Genomic DNA, 13655 nt, shown 5'->3' with positions numbered 1-13655 from the left:
ACTTTCTTAAGCCTTTCAGAGTGAACTATATCCATATATATGATCATATATTACCTTTGGAACACTAAGAAACAAATTATTTATGAAATATTAGTTGCTTTTGTGAGTATATTTTTCCTATACAGAAGTAAAACGACTCGATTCCTGAGGCTACGCCTGTGGCTGTCCGTGGGTGCCGCCCATTTCATGATGTCATCCTAGAGCCTTTGGCAGCATGTCTGCTTTTCTCCCACAAAAATAATCCAAACTTCTTCAAAGATGGATGCACACATCTGCCCTTAGTAGGCCTGGCCTTCGCTACACTGGTTCACAACATAAATACCCTCGACGTCTGCACGACGGAGGTGGGGGGTCTTAAAGGAGCGCCGCGCCTAAAGTAACAAACACCTGTTTGAGCTGGAATTTATTGAAGACAGGACACAACTGGAAGATATACGGTGTTCTGCATCTAAAATGAAAGTTTTTTGCTGATCAGCACTAGCTCAGTGGAGAAATTGAGTGTTGGGGTTAGATGGGGGGCGGAGCTATCAGAGCAGACTCTTCCTGGAGGGGGCGGTTCACATCATGCTGACATCAGCACGTTTCTTCCCACTCGTTTTCGTGGGTATGGGAGGGGCTGCTGCAGACAGTGAAGGTTTTTAGAGGGTTACTTTTAAATGCATGAACGGATCAAAATACCGCTTTAGGGTTCTTTATAGAGAGGAATGAACAGTATAATACACTTAAAACCTCAAAAAGTAGAATTTTCATGGTATGGCCCCTTTACCTAAACCCAGACTGACACGTTTGGTTAAGTCAGTCAACCGCATGCTTTTGACTCCACAAGTGTATGTTAACTTGATAAAATGTTTGTTCGATTTTTGAGTTTTAGAACAAAAACATCAACACTAGAACAAAGTGTGAATGTGAAAATGCGTACATAATGTTAGAAAGGTTGAGGGTCCGCTCTGGTTCCTCGGGGTAAATGGGGTGGGGGGGTTCCCTTGAAGAGACACAGCCCAGAGTCCTGCTTAGAGCTCGCCCAAACTTCTTTGCAGGCGACTTCTGTAAAGAACACACAGAAAACACAATTGTCTTCAGTGATCTTGTAGTACTAAATAAAATTCCAGCCTTGACTTAAAAAAACCTGGATCATTTCTGCAAGGACGAGGTCGAGAAAAGTCCAGGCTTCAAATGCATTAGCAGTAACCTTATGTTATGGAAGATTAGACTAAAGCTCCCAAATTCCCCCCCAAATTTAAACCCAAACAAAAAATATACTGAAATAAACAAACAAAATAGAGCAACAGTGTCAAATAAACCACAACACAAAATGTCTTTAAGCATTTGACATGTTTCAGCTTCAGGATTAAGTTCAACGTAACAATGGCCTCTGTTATGGCTGCTGCTGGTCTCTGCATCTTGACGTGTATTCTGCTCTCCTGGCAGGTGGAGCAATGATCTCAATCAGCACCTGCAGGGTATTTAAGCTAGAGGAGGCCGTCAACCAGGAGGCAGGGAGAGAGCAGAGCTAAGGAGCAGCTCCTCTTTGTGTGGTGATGGTTTGCTTTGGTTCTTTTTTTTTCCCTCCTTTAGTTCCTCAGCAGACTTGTACTGCTGGGTTTTGTTGTTTTAGTTTGCGGTTGGACCTTGGTAGTCTTTATTTGCAGGCTTGTGTTGTTTGTTTTTGTTAGTTAGATCACATTAGCAGGGAGCTACTTATTCAGACAGTCTTGGTGTCCAGTTTCATATGTTATGGTCCCCTTTTTGATCTTCCCCCTAGACCAGGAGTCTGCAACCTGCAGCTCCAGATCCACGTGTCTCTTTTATCTCTCCATAGTGGCTCCTTGGACAAACATAAAATAAGTCAGACACACCAGCCATGTCGACCGTCGGAGTCAGCAGCTCCCTGCTAACGGCTGCCAAACCAAAACTACCAAAAGAAAACAAATAAACAAAGCCAGCAAACTAAGACCACCAAGATCCAACAACAAACTAAAATAACAAAACCCAGCAGTGTAAGACTGCTGAGGGGAAAAAGAGCAAACATAAATAAAAGAAAAGTAAAATAGCATTTTTTTAAAAGTAAAGATTACTTAATTAGAACTCATTAAGATTATTTAAATGTATAAACTGATAGCTGAGGTTCACATAGATGATAAACTCTGTATGTTTTTACATCCTTGTTGACCTGAAGACGTCTCGTTTGTTCAACTCTACCTCCAGAATGAACAGATTTTACATGCAAAGCAAAACTTTGCTAAAAAGTTTGATTGTGTATCTATACCAGTGTACCTATTAGGGTCGTAACACATCATACGCTTTGAACCGGTTGAAGCATAGCATTCAAACATGTATTGTAGATTAGAATTCTAACTGTGTGAAACTTTAATTAGGAGCTGTGAGGTCAGAGAGCTTTTATTTCTACATTTTTCTGAGTTCATTTATCAACATCCTTAAAAAATGTGTAATTTTTTCATAGTTTAACTTTGAAATAGTACAAATATACTTATCCTTCTCGTATATTTGAGTTTGTCATGCAGAACGAGGGATGAACTGATCTTCTAGAGTCAGCCCGAGTTAATTTTGATGTGATTAATAGAGGTGCTGTTGGTTCACTGGTCATGCATACATGATAAATATGTGAAATACGTTTTTTATGCAGTTTCCTTTAGTTTTTTTTGCAATTCACGAATCTCTGGCAGAAAGCACAAAGAAGTCTGAGGATTAACTGCAGGTGGATCAGAGTAACACAGACGTTAGGGTTCGATTTTGTGGGTCTGATTTTAACTGGTACCAGTAGTAATTGTTATCAGGAGAAGTCCACAGAGAAATGTTCTGCTGTTTTTAACGAACAGCATACAGTTCTGTTTGCTTTGTTGTTCGCTTCGACAATCTGATTCTAAACCAAAATTAATCCCTTAGTTATTTTTTTATAAGGAATACAAGTTCATTTACTGACTCTTTTATGTTTGGTATTGTCAGAACCTTAACATTGGTACAATTTTTAATTATTGCAACAGTCTCACAAGAGTTATTGAATAATATTTACAAAAAAACAACAGCATTTGTTTTATTAACCACAGTAAATATCTTTAAGTCCAGGCTAAAAACCAGGTTTAAATTAAAAGTTTTTATTTGCACTTTTCTATTTTAATTTTGTTAGATGTAATTCAGGATTTTACTTTAATATTTGTCTATGGGCTTTATTTGTATTTTCTTGTGACTTATAGTGTTTGAATTGTTCAATTCAAAATAATAAAAAGTTGCACATTTTAGATTTGAAATACTAAATTTAAAAAAGTCTGACACTGACATAAAGCCGTCAAAACTCTAATTTAAACATTTTTTTACCATTTTGTTTTGTTGACTGACCAGTTACAAATGTCGACCTTAACAAAATAGAACAAAAAAGAACAGAAAGCTGTGCATGTGTGCAGTGAGTGCCCCCTGGTGTACGGAATGAGGAATCACACACGACTCACCCAGGATGAGTGCTCCTTCATCTGGTGCTGGCTGCTGTGAGAGCCGCTGGCTTTGCCACGCCAGAAGCAGTTCTGGCAGAGCTGGTAACCACGGCAGCGGAGGCAGCGATAGCGAAAGCCGGTCATGCCGTTGTCATGGCAATAGGAGCAGGTTACAGGATGGTAGACTGAGAGACATAAGACAGAAACAGTCTCAGGGTAAATCCTCCCAAAGCTTCTTCTATACTAATAAGAACTAAAGAGTTCAGGTTTTTTCCTTTTTGTTCATGTTGAGATTTAGATTTAAACAGAAATATTCATTCATGCTGATTAGCTTTAATCAGTGAAATCTTTATTTTTTTAAGGTTCATAAAAATAGACTTAACAACAAATGATCTGCCATCTGTTATCTAGATAATTAAGTATTTTAACCGAATAACATGTATTCACTTCATTTCTTGAAGGGAATTTTTTTATTTTATAATTTCATGGGCAAGAAAGCTTAATGATACAGGAACCTGTATTTATATTCTTTATGTACATGTGTGTTCATGTGTGTACCTGTGTTTATATGTGTGCACATCTGTGTTAACGTGTGTATCTGTGTGTCCATGTGTGTGTGTGGGGGTGTGAGTGAGTGTGTGTACCATGCTCCACGTTGGCCAGACGATGCATCAAAGGCCACCAGATGAGACACTGAGGAGGCTCGACTACGATGTCCAAGAACAGGTTCAGCATCACTCGTTTCTGTTCACCAGAAGAATATGAAACAGAAACTGAACTTCAGGAAATCAAATCAATTTACTGAGTAAGCTCAAACAACTGAGTGTCAGACCTGTTGTGGGAAACAGGAGCGCGCCGCTGTGTTCGTGTAGCCAAAGGCGGGTCCTTCAAGCACAGCAGTGGGGAGCTTGAGAACCTCCCGCAGAAAACTGTCAAACTTGGACAGAACCAACACGCCGTGGGAGTCCGAAACCTGAGAAAAGACGTCTACACAACAAGACAGAGAAACACCTCCAGTTAGGATCCCCTCAGATGAAGGAGATGGCATCTAAACTGTAACCCTCATAGAAAATAAGCCCAGCATCAGAGAATGTGAGGAGGTATAGTGATCAACCGGTATCCAACTCCAACTGGTACCGGTCCGTGGGTCACTCGGCACCGAGGCACAGACAGAAAAAAAGACATAAGTGCACTATCTTAGATTATCTTTGTTTAGCTAATGTTCTGATCCTGGAAGAAGTTTTATTTTGAAAAACTAGCAGATTCTGTTCATAACATCCGTCTTGATCACGTGACCTAAAGTGACTTCCTGCATGGTTAACTTGATTGCTAAGCTAGTAGCCCAAAGCTAACAACAACCAAACAATAAAAATAGTTGTTAAAAAAACATTCTATGGGGAAAAAAACATGTAATGTTTCCTTTATGGAATTTTTGTTTTTTTTCTACAAATCAAATAACTTAGTTTTATTGAATCTTCATCATCTACTGCTATTGTTAAGGATGTCCTGATCACATGGTTGATGACTCAATCGAAATCGGATGTTTTCCACCTATAATGATCGGATATTTAATTTATTTGTATTATTATTAGCGCTTTATATTTCAATCGTATTATTCCGGATAAATGCTCCACTAGAAGTCTGCATGTCATGAAAAGATCACAAAATGTTGTTGCTGTAAAACGAAGCAGTTTAAACAAGAAGCTAACATAAACAATTCAGGTCAAGCTAGCTAGATGTTCACAGATTCCAACTTCCGGGATAAATAACTCTTTTAAAAAACACCTTAAACTGGCAGCAAGTGTCTCTATTGGTTTGTCTTAACGTAAACAACAACATATAAAGGCATTTCCACAGAAAATGCAGGTTTGTGTTTAATGTTAAACTCTTTGTGCTGACGACAGACAGACGGCTTCAGCAGCTGCTAACTGCTAAATGCTAACTCCGTGATTTAACTCCTTAGGACCCGAGCTGTCCTTTGATATGCCTGTTTTATTTCTCTGACAAAAGTTAAAAAAAATTAACTACTGTGGTAATAAAACCCAAAATGTTTTCACAAGTGCTTAAAAAATAATTACATAAACTTAGAAAACAACTAAAAAAAAAAACTAAAAAAACTAAAAGTATTGGATCGACTCGGTATCCGCAAATACACAAACTCGAATGACTCTGAGTCGGATTGGGCAAAAAAAAAAACCTGATCGGGACATCCCTAGCTATTTTTAGACTTCTTTGAACTAAATGTTTTGTAGCATTTTCACTGGTTTGTGAAAATATCATCTAGTTTAAACTGGTCGGTTGGAGACCACTGCTATACATGGCATGACACAGTCATGACTGAAATGTTAAACCGCTAATCTGGATGCAGAGGACAATAAACTGTGAAACAAAAATAAGGCAAAATTGCACAAAACCAAAAAAGTGTGAAACAGTGAGCCATAAAAGGTAAACCGTGTTACAGTGACGGGTACAAAACCTGTTCAATAAAGCTCTGGTTGCTGTATGTTGGGAACATTTTATCTTTTTTTAACCATAATTACAGGTTCAAACTCGTGGCTGGATACTCACAGCGAAGTTTGTCCACCAGTTTGCCTCCACACAGCGTGGCCAGCATGGCCTTCACCGACAGCACTGTCAGTCGGCTCTCTGGTTCACTGAAATCACACACATTCAAAGAGTTTGACTGAGAACGGGCGCACGCGGCGTGCATCGCGTTCAGGCCTTTCTGGTTACCAGTCAACAGCAGCCAGTATGAACTGGACCAAGAAGACGGTGCTCTCCTGGGGGTTGATGGTGTGGGTGGTGGGCAGACGCTTGCTGAGCTGGTTGAACAGGGAGGACACCAGGTTCTCCAGTCGGGTCACGGAGATGCCGGCGTTGAGCTCGACGGCGTTCAGACCGGCATCCCGAACCGCCTCGATCACGTTATAAATGTCTATCAGATGTACTGCAACAAAAGGAGTGGCCAAATGGAAAAGTATTTCTACAGTGCTGTCTCACAGTAAAGTATAGAGCTGGGTATTGATTATAATTTCCAGAAACAATTTGATTTGATTCACAAGAGCCTGAATCGACTCAATTCGGATTTTTTTCGATTCTTTTAATCCACTAAACTATCTACTATATGTTTTGAATATATTTATATTAATCTGATCGAGTTCACATACTGTAAATGTATCAGTGAAATAATGAGATTTTTAATATCATCCAGTGTTACATGGATTCTCTAAAGGAGAAGTTCTAACTAAAATGTTCAGATCATTAACATTGGAAACATTGTTCTGCTTCTCCTGGAGGACGTTTCAGTTTGGCCACTAGGTGGTGATCACGCTATAGCATTACACCTTATTCCAGAAGAAGAAGACAATATGAGCAAAAAACCACAAATGGTTACTTAAAAAAATATTTCCTTAAACGAGTTTGGAAGATTCACGTCTGTGAGTTTATAAAGATGTTCATTTAGTCAGCAATGTTTGTTAAGGTCGACTGTGTGTTAGCATTAGCCGTTCTATGGGAAATTCCATTCAACTTTAGCCTCAAGCTAGCAGACTTTAGCTTTATGTGCTAAATCGATTTATATTTTTATGAATCAATTATTGATCTTTTAAGCTTAAACCAATTCAAATCAATTAATGGTATTTATCAACCCAGCCCTCATATAGACTAACTCGTTTTGAACTCTGTTCAGCAGTGACTTACAGTTGCATCTCTTCTGTACAAATCTCAGCTTGCAGGCCGTCCGATACGTAGAGAGACAGATGGAGTCAAAGTTTTGATTCCCTGTGCAAGAATCAAAAACAAAAGTTTCAGTAAAATTTCAAAGATGTTCATTTTGCTGCAAAATTGAGCGTACATTTATTTCACAATAAAGGAGGAAAACATTTTTTTAAATTAACAAATGTTTTTTCAGAATGTAGTCATTTGTGCATTTTGGTTTAATATTTATTCTTATATTTTCTGTCCAAGTGTCATTCCTATATATATAAGGGCGTTGGGATGTTAGGGACTAGGTTTGATCAGACTTAACAAGTACAGCGTGCAGCATGCTGACATTAAAGTGACCCTGGTAAAAATTATTAGCTTATTTGCTAAAAATTTAGCAAAGAAAAGTAGCAAATTTATATTTATTTATTTATTGTAAATACCAAAGTCTTGGTTACTTTTTGCTGACCAAACAAGTGTATTTCAGTACCTATATAAGGACAATATTAAAATAAAATAAAATAAATAGGTGAATGCTAGCTGAACTTTTTTCTTGGAAAAAAAAAACATATATATTTTTTTCCCTCTTATACTTTTTGTTCTGCATTCGTTTATTTGTTCATTTAAGCATGACAAAGTTTTTTTGCCACTTTTGTTTCTCCAAAAGAATAATGTCAGGGACTTCAGGTCAAAGTTACTCACCGAGCTCCACGAAGATCTGCCTCCCGTCTGCTCCTGCTGGAGCTGGAGGCGCCCTCCCTCTGTCCCTACGCCCCCCCTCCTTCATCACCATCCTGCAAAACCACAACAGAAAATAATGGACACTAGCAACAACATGAACGTAAAAGGTAGTAGAAAGGTTAGTAGAAAGAATAATGTTGTAGTGCGTTCCAAATGATGATGCAAATTGTGTTTAAGTGTCAAAAAGATCAAACTTTTTGTTTTTCAATGAAAGTGATGGATGATATTATGTCTCTTTGGATCACTGACATCAGTCTCAGACACCTGTGATCATCAGTTTTCCAGGTGAGTTCAATTAAAGGAAAAACTACTAAGAATCATATTCCACATTATTAAGCAGACCAGCATTTTCAGCTTTATGGGAAAGAAAAAAATCTCTTCTGCTGAAAAGTGTGAAATAGTTGAATGCTTTGGACAAAATATGAAAACCTTTGATATTTCATGAAAACTTAAAAGACAGAATGATGAAGGTTTCTGCAGACAAATACTTTGGATTAAGAGAGCAGCTGCTAAAATACCATCACAAAGCAGCAGCACATATTTGAACCTGCTGGTGTCTCTAGAGTCCACCAACATCAAAGTGCAAGATCCTCCAGAGGCTGCAGTTCTACAAAAACCTTCTATTGGACCTCCTAAACAACACTCACAAGCAGAAACTCATTTTAAACAGACTGGTTCACTGATGAACAGCCCTAGATGGTCCAGAAGGATGGATTAGTGAGTGTTGGTGGATGACCACCATGTCCCAACAAGGCTGTGATGTCAGCAAGGAGGTGGAAGTGTCATGGTTTGGGCTGGTCGGCCCCTGTATACAGGGGCCAATCTTTTTTGGTTTGTTTTGTTGGTCGGTCGGTTGGTTGGTTTGTCGGTTGGTTGTTTTTTTTGTTTCATTTCATTTGTTTCATTAATTTGTCAAAAAATCAATTAATAAAAATTCAAAAAAACAATAATATTAATGTTACATGTTTTAGAAAAATGCCACAAGAAAATTTTTAAAATACCAAAAAACACATTTTTCAGTGGATTGGTTCTTTAAAAAGCCCTACATGTTGTAAATATAAAAACTAGTACAAACACATTTCAATAATTTTGTATAATTTCACAAGAATTGATCTAAATAGAATGGGTTAATTTCCCACAACTATTCTTGTATCTTTATTTTATTATCAACCCTGACTCACCCCACCTTGAACTCCAGAGCTAACAGAAGATGAGCTAAGTGCTCTTTAAATAAACACAAAAGCAGGCAGTGAAACCTGAACACGTCTCAGGTAGGCAGAGACCAGAGGACAGCGGGTCACATAACTGAAACGCACACAAATATTAGCATTCCTTATATGAATGTGGTGACAGGCCGATCCCTCGGGCACGCACACACACAGACAAACACACACACACATTCCAGAGAGGATTTGGAAGCTTCCCAGGAGACTTCATGCTTCATCCAGACAAAAGAAGGATTCCTGCATTCAGTCACACTCTTCCTCAGAAAAACATGCATACATCCCCACACATCTCCAAGCAGAGCTGCAGCCAGAGGGATGTGCTGCAGAACCGTGAACCGCCTGGCTCATTTACAACGACCCCCATGCTTTCTGAGATGTTCTTCCATTGTAATCCAAGCACAGCCAGAGGGCAGGAGGATGTAGTGCGGCCTGTGCGATTGATGGGACTTTCAAACCTTCTTACTGAATTTACCACAAACAAGTTCAAATGTTGAATAAAAGAAGAAACCAGTAAGTAAAGTAAGTAAATCTTTATTTATATAGCACTTTTCACAAAGGACCACTCACAAAGTGCTTCACAAAAGATAAAATACAGGACAAATCAATAAAACAGTACATATGAATTATAGCGTAAAAAGATAAAATACTAATAGCAGACAAAAGTTCAGAGGCTGGGGAAAGGTAAAATAAAATTAAAATATCAACTAAAAGCTTTACTAAAAAGAAACGTCTTCAATTGGCTTTTAAAACACTCAGCAGAGTCAATCTGACGCAGTGACAATGGGAGAGCATTCCAGAGTTTTGGGGCAACTGTCTGGAAGGCAAGATCACCTCTGGTTTTAAAACGAGTTTTTGGAACGGTTAAAAGGTTCAGGGCTTCTGATCGCAAGGATCGAGCAGGAGAATAGGGCTGTAGAAGGTCAGAAAGGTAGCTTGGGGTCTGTCCATGCAAGATTCTGAAAACTAAAGTTAAAATCTTAAAATCTATTCTAAAACTAATAGGAAGCCAATGTAATGATGAGAGGAGAGGGGTGATATGTGTGCGTTTATTGGCTCCAGATAAAAGTCTTGCAGCAGAATTCTGAACCATTTGGAGACGTTTCACAGATTGTTTATTAAGACAGATAAAAAGGGAATTGCAGTAATCTAAGCGTGATGAAATAAAAGCATGTATTATCAGCTCAAGGTCAGATTTAGATAAAATTGATTTTAGTTTAGCCACATTCCTTAAATGATAATAACAATTTTTTACAAGCTTTCTCGAGTGTTGATCAAAAGACATTGATTTGTCGAACCAGACACCGAGGTTCCTCACACTAGACTGAAAAGAGGAGCACAAAGAGGTGAGGTGTGTTTTGATTGTGGGAATTTTAGCATCTGGAGCAAAAATCATAGTCTCTGTCTTTTGCGGGTTAAGAAGTAGGTGATTTTCTAGCAACCATGCTTTGATAGTAGCCAGACAATCAAACAGAGAGGATAGCATGTGATAATTGTTTTCAGTGAATGAGCAGTAGAGCTGAATGTCATCGGCATAGAAATGGTAGGAAATGTGCTTAAATTTACTGATAAGTTTCCCTAGTGGAATCATGTATAACATAAATAAAATAGAGCCCAGAACAGATCCTTGGGGAACACCACTGGATAGCGTTTGTGTTTCAGAGGACAAAGTGTTCACTGTGAGCAGGATGAGGGACGCAAGATCACACAAAGCTAGGCAGTCAGATTGGAGCTTAAAAACAGAGCTGTGGTTCGTTACTTAGATGGGAATCTGACACAATTAACGAATCGAGACCAAGAATTCACCAATCAAACTGCAAATTTTACTATTTAATATATTACATTTAAATGGTTATGTCTTCACTGGAGGTGTGAACATAAAAATAATGATGTTTCAGCTTTATGCTTAAAACTTTACATTTGCTATTGTCGTTGGATCTGGTTCATCAGAAAAGTCCTTAGCAATAGTTGCTAGCGTCGTTAGCTCCTGTCATTTCACAGAAGATGTTGCTTAGTAGTACATAGACATGAACAAATGTTCAATAAACTTGTTCAGTAGACGTAGACAATGGACCAAAGATATAGACAGAGGACACAAAACCATATTTTTGACACAAATGGAACCCCATACAGCCCAGACTCAGCCTTCAGTGGCCCCAAGATAAAATGTATACTCTACTATACTATATATTTAATATATTTTTAAGACCTATTTTCTGTAGAGCGGCAGGCACTCATTAGAAATTTGCCTCTGAGTTGTTGGCAGGGACGGAAGTTAGCCTCCACTAATTTTCCATCAGTCCTTTGTTTACACTCTAGCTAGCCAATAGCACTTCATAATCACAAGCTAACTCTAGCATACCAAAAAAAAAAAAAAGGCAACGAGTAGTATCGGAGCTATCCAGCCACACAGTTTTGAGCCAGATACCAGCTCAGACGAGGAAAATGAAAATGTTAATAGATCTATTTGTCTGCAAGTTGATCCATCTGAATTGTAGTAGAGAAGAAATATTATTTTTGGCCTGCCCATGGCATGTGGTGCGTCACAAACTCAAGCTTTTTCAAACGGCGGGGTATCATCTGATCCTGATCCAACACGATTAGAATAAAGAAATACTCAGAGATGCAGTTTTAATCTTGAATTCTTTATATATATCACCCATCATGAGAAAATGGCTACAACTAAATCTTCAAAACACAATTTTCACTGGAGTGGGTCTTTAAAAAGTTCGCAAATCAGCACTCCCAGGTGTCACGAATATTTGTAATTAATGCCAGAGCTTTAGCCTTAGTGTTAAAGGGTTAACAAAGACAAACCACAGAAGGTGATGTAAGCTCCACACACTACAAGTCTAACAAAAAACCTGAAGAAACACAAATCATAAAACCAGTCAGTAAAGTGAGAAACTTCTGATCTTCTCACTTTAAGAGCTCCTGGACTTCCTTTTGCTATAGTAACTTCAAGACGTTTTAATGTGATTTAATTCACTAAAGTGTTTAAACAAACCCCATCAAACACAAAACGTTCACCATTTTCCACCAATCTGAACCAAGTCCGTGGGACTACACTTGATTGAAAACCCCCCAAGTCTTCAGTCAGTGGACTGTCCTCCTGGGCTTGGGAATGGAGGAGCTTATCTGCCTTGGGGTTGTGTTCACGGCCACAAAGGACGAAGATATTCATGGGCAGACTTGGACTGAATCCAGACTGATGCTGAATCTATTCTAGCCTGCTTGCTGCCAATTAGCGGGATGATGTCATGACTGAAAGAAGGAGACCAGCAATACAAAGAGATTCCTCCAAAGAGTAACTGGGTTCCCCCTTAGAATCAGGGATCAGACATTTAAGAGCTCCTCTTCATTCAAAGAAACCAGTTGAGTTGATTTGGGCATCGAGTCGGCGTATCTAGACCGTCACAAGTGGATGTGTTTTGGACATGTTCCACTGGGAAAAGCAGACATAGGGCTTTACCAAAGATATGCTTCATCTGACATCAACAGAACATGGTTAAGACATAAAGAAGAAGGTTTAGGCACCTGTCTCTGTCTTCCCTGTGGTACTACTTTGGTCATTTTGTACCAGTCCTACACGCATTTAGAGTAGGGCAGCGTCAAACGATTATTTTAACAGTTGACTAATCACTGATTATTTTTTTAATTAGTCAGATAGTTGGATCAAGACAAAAGTCTAGTAAACCTTTAATGAATCATCCGTCTTTCCTTCATTTGTTTCTGGTATTAAAACAACTTAAATCAAAGGTCGCCATCAAATATAACTTCAGTGCATTTTGTGGTGCTGAGCGCTCACAAATATATTCAAATTCACTACACTCTGACTCCATATAACTCCAAAGTGTACGATGCTCTTGCTCGATGCAGGAAAGTTGGCCTTTCTACATGTCTTGCAAAAACACTTGATCTTTTCTGAGAGCAGATGTTCTCTTCAGCAGAGATGTTTCACTCCAATGGGGTAGAGGTTACAGAGATGCACAGAAAACATTTAGCTAATGTATGTGCTAATGTTAGCTTAGATGAGTGTATCTAGACAAAGATCTCTCTTCACGTTGTCATACTCAGTCACATTGTGCTTCCTCTTCAGGTGCTCATGCATCCCCGTAATGCTGCCATGGAACACAAGTTCTGCTTTGCATTGGACACTTTTTTCTTTTATTCATTTTTCTATGTTTCCCTCACTTTGAAGCTCCGTTGGCGTGTTGTTGTGGTACCTGAGTCTTCCGAGAACTTCCTGCGACATCACTACTGACCCGGATTAGCACTACATGTGCGTCAAAGACAGTAGGTGTGTTTGAGATCCCTAGGCGCCTCGCCTGCATCGTTGGCGAGACTAAGCTGCTGCTGGAGGGGGCGGGGAAAGGCGCCTGAGATGAGGGCGAACGACGAGACTGTACGAGATCAAGGAGTTGGGGGTTGTCCTTAACATTCGGCTGAAAGTTAATATGCCACTCCTCCTAGTATGATTTGTGCTGTTGTGTCTTTTATATTATTTTTAACATATTTTAGAGTAAAACAGTTAAATAAATAA

General features: G+C 38.9%; 1 protein-coding gene across 4 annotated transcripts in view; it reads right to left on the bottom strand.

Annotated features, from left to right (window-relative positions):
• The window catches only part of LOC112158098 (dystrobrevin beta), a 45657-nt gene that overhangs the window by 14713 nt on the left and 17289 nt on the right, over window positions 1-13655 (bottom strand). For all 4 annotated transcript variants that reach the window (XM_036210378.1, XM_024291292.2, XM_024291294.2 and 1 more), the window contains exons 3-10: window positions 7851-7942; window positions 7146-7226; window positions 6180-6393; window positions 6015-6100; window positions 4279-4433; window positions 4091-4190; window positions 3465-3631; window positions 920-1044 (exon numbers count right to left, since the gene is read on the bottom strand). In XM_036210378.1, the coding sequence (XP_036066271.1) occupies window positions 920-1044; window positions 3465-3631; window positions 4091-4190; window positions 4279-4433; window positions 6015-6100; window positions 6180-6393; window positions 7146-7226; window positions 7851-7941 (1019 nt within the window). In that variant the 5' untranslated portion in view covers window position 7942. The remainder of the gene's footprint in view (window positions 1-919; window positions 1045-3464; window positions 3632-4090; window positions 4191-4278; window positions 4434-6014; window positions 6101-6179; window positions 6394-7145; window positions 7227-7850; window positions 7943-13655) is intronic.

This window comes from Oryzias melastigma, linkage group LG24, assembly GCF_002922805.2.
Source record: "Oryzias melastigma strain HK-1 linkage group LG24, ASM292280v2, whole genome shotgun sequence".
Taxonomy (NCBI): domain Eukaryota; kingdom Metazoa; phylum Chordata; class Actinopteri; order Beloniformes; family Adrianichthyidae; genus Oryzias; species Oryzias melastigma.
This window is presented reverse-complemented; position numbering and strand designations above follow the sequence as displayed.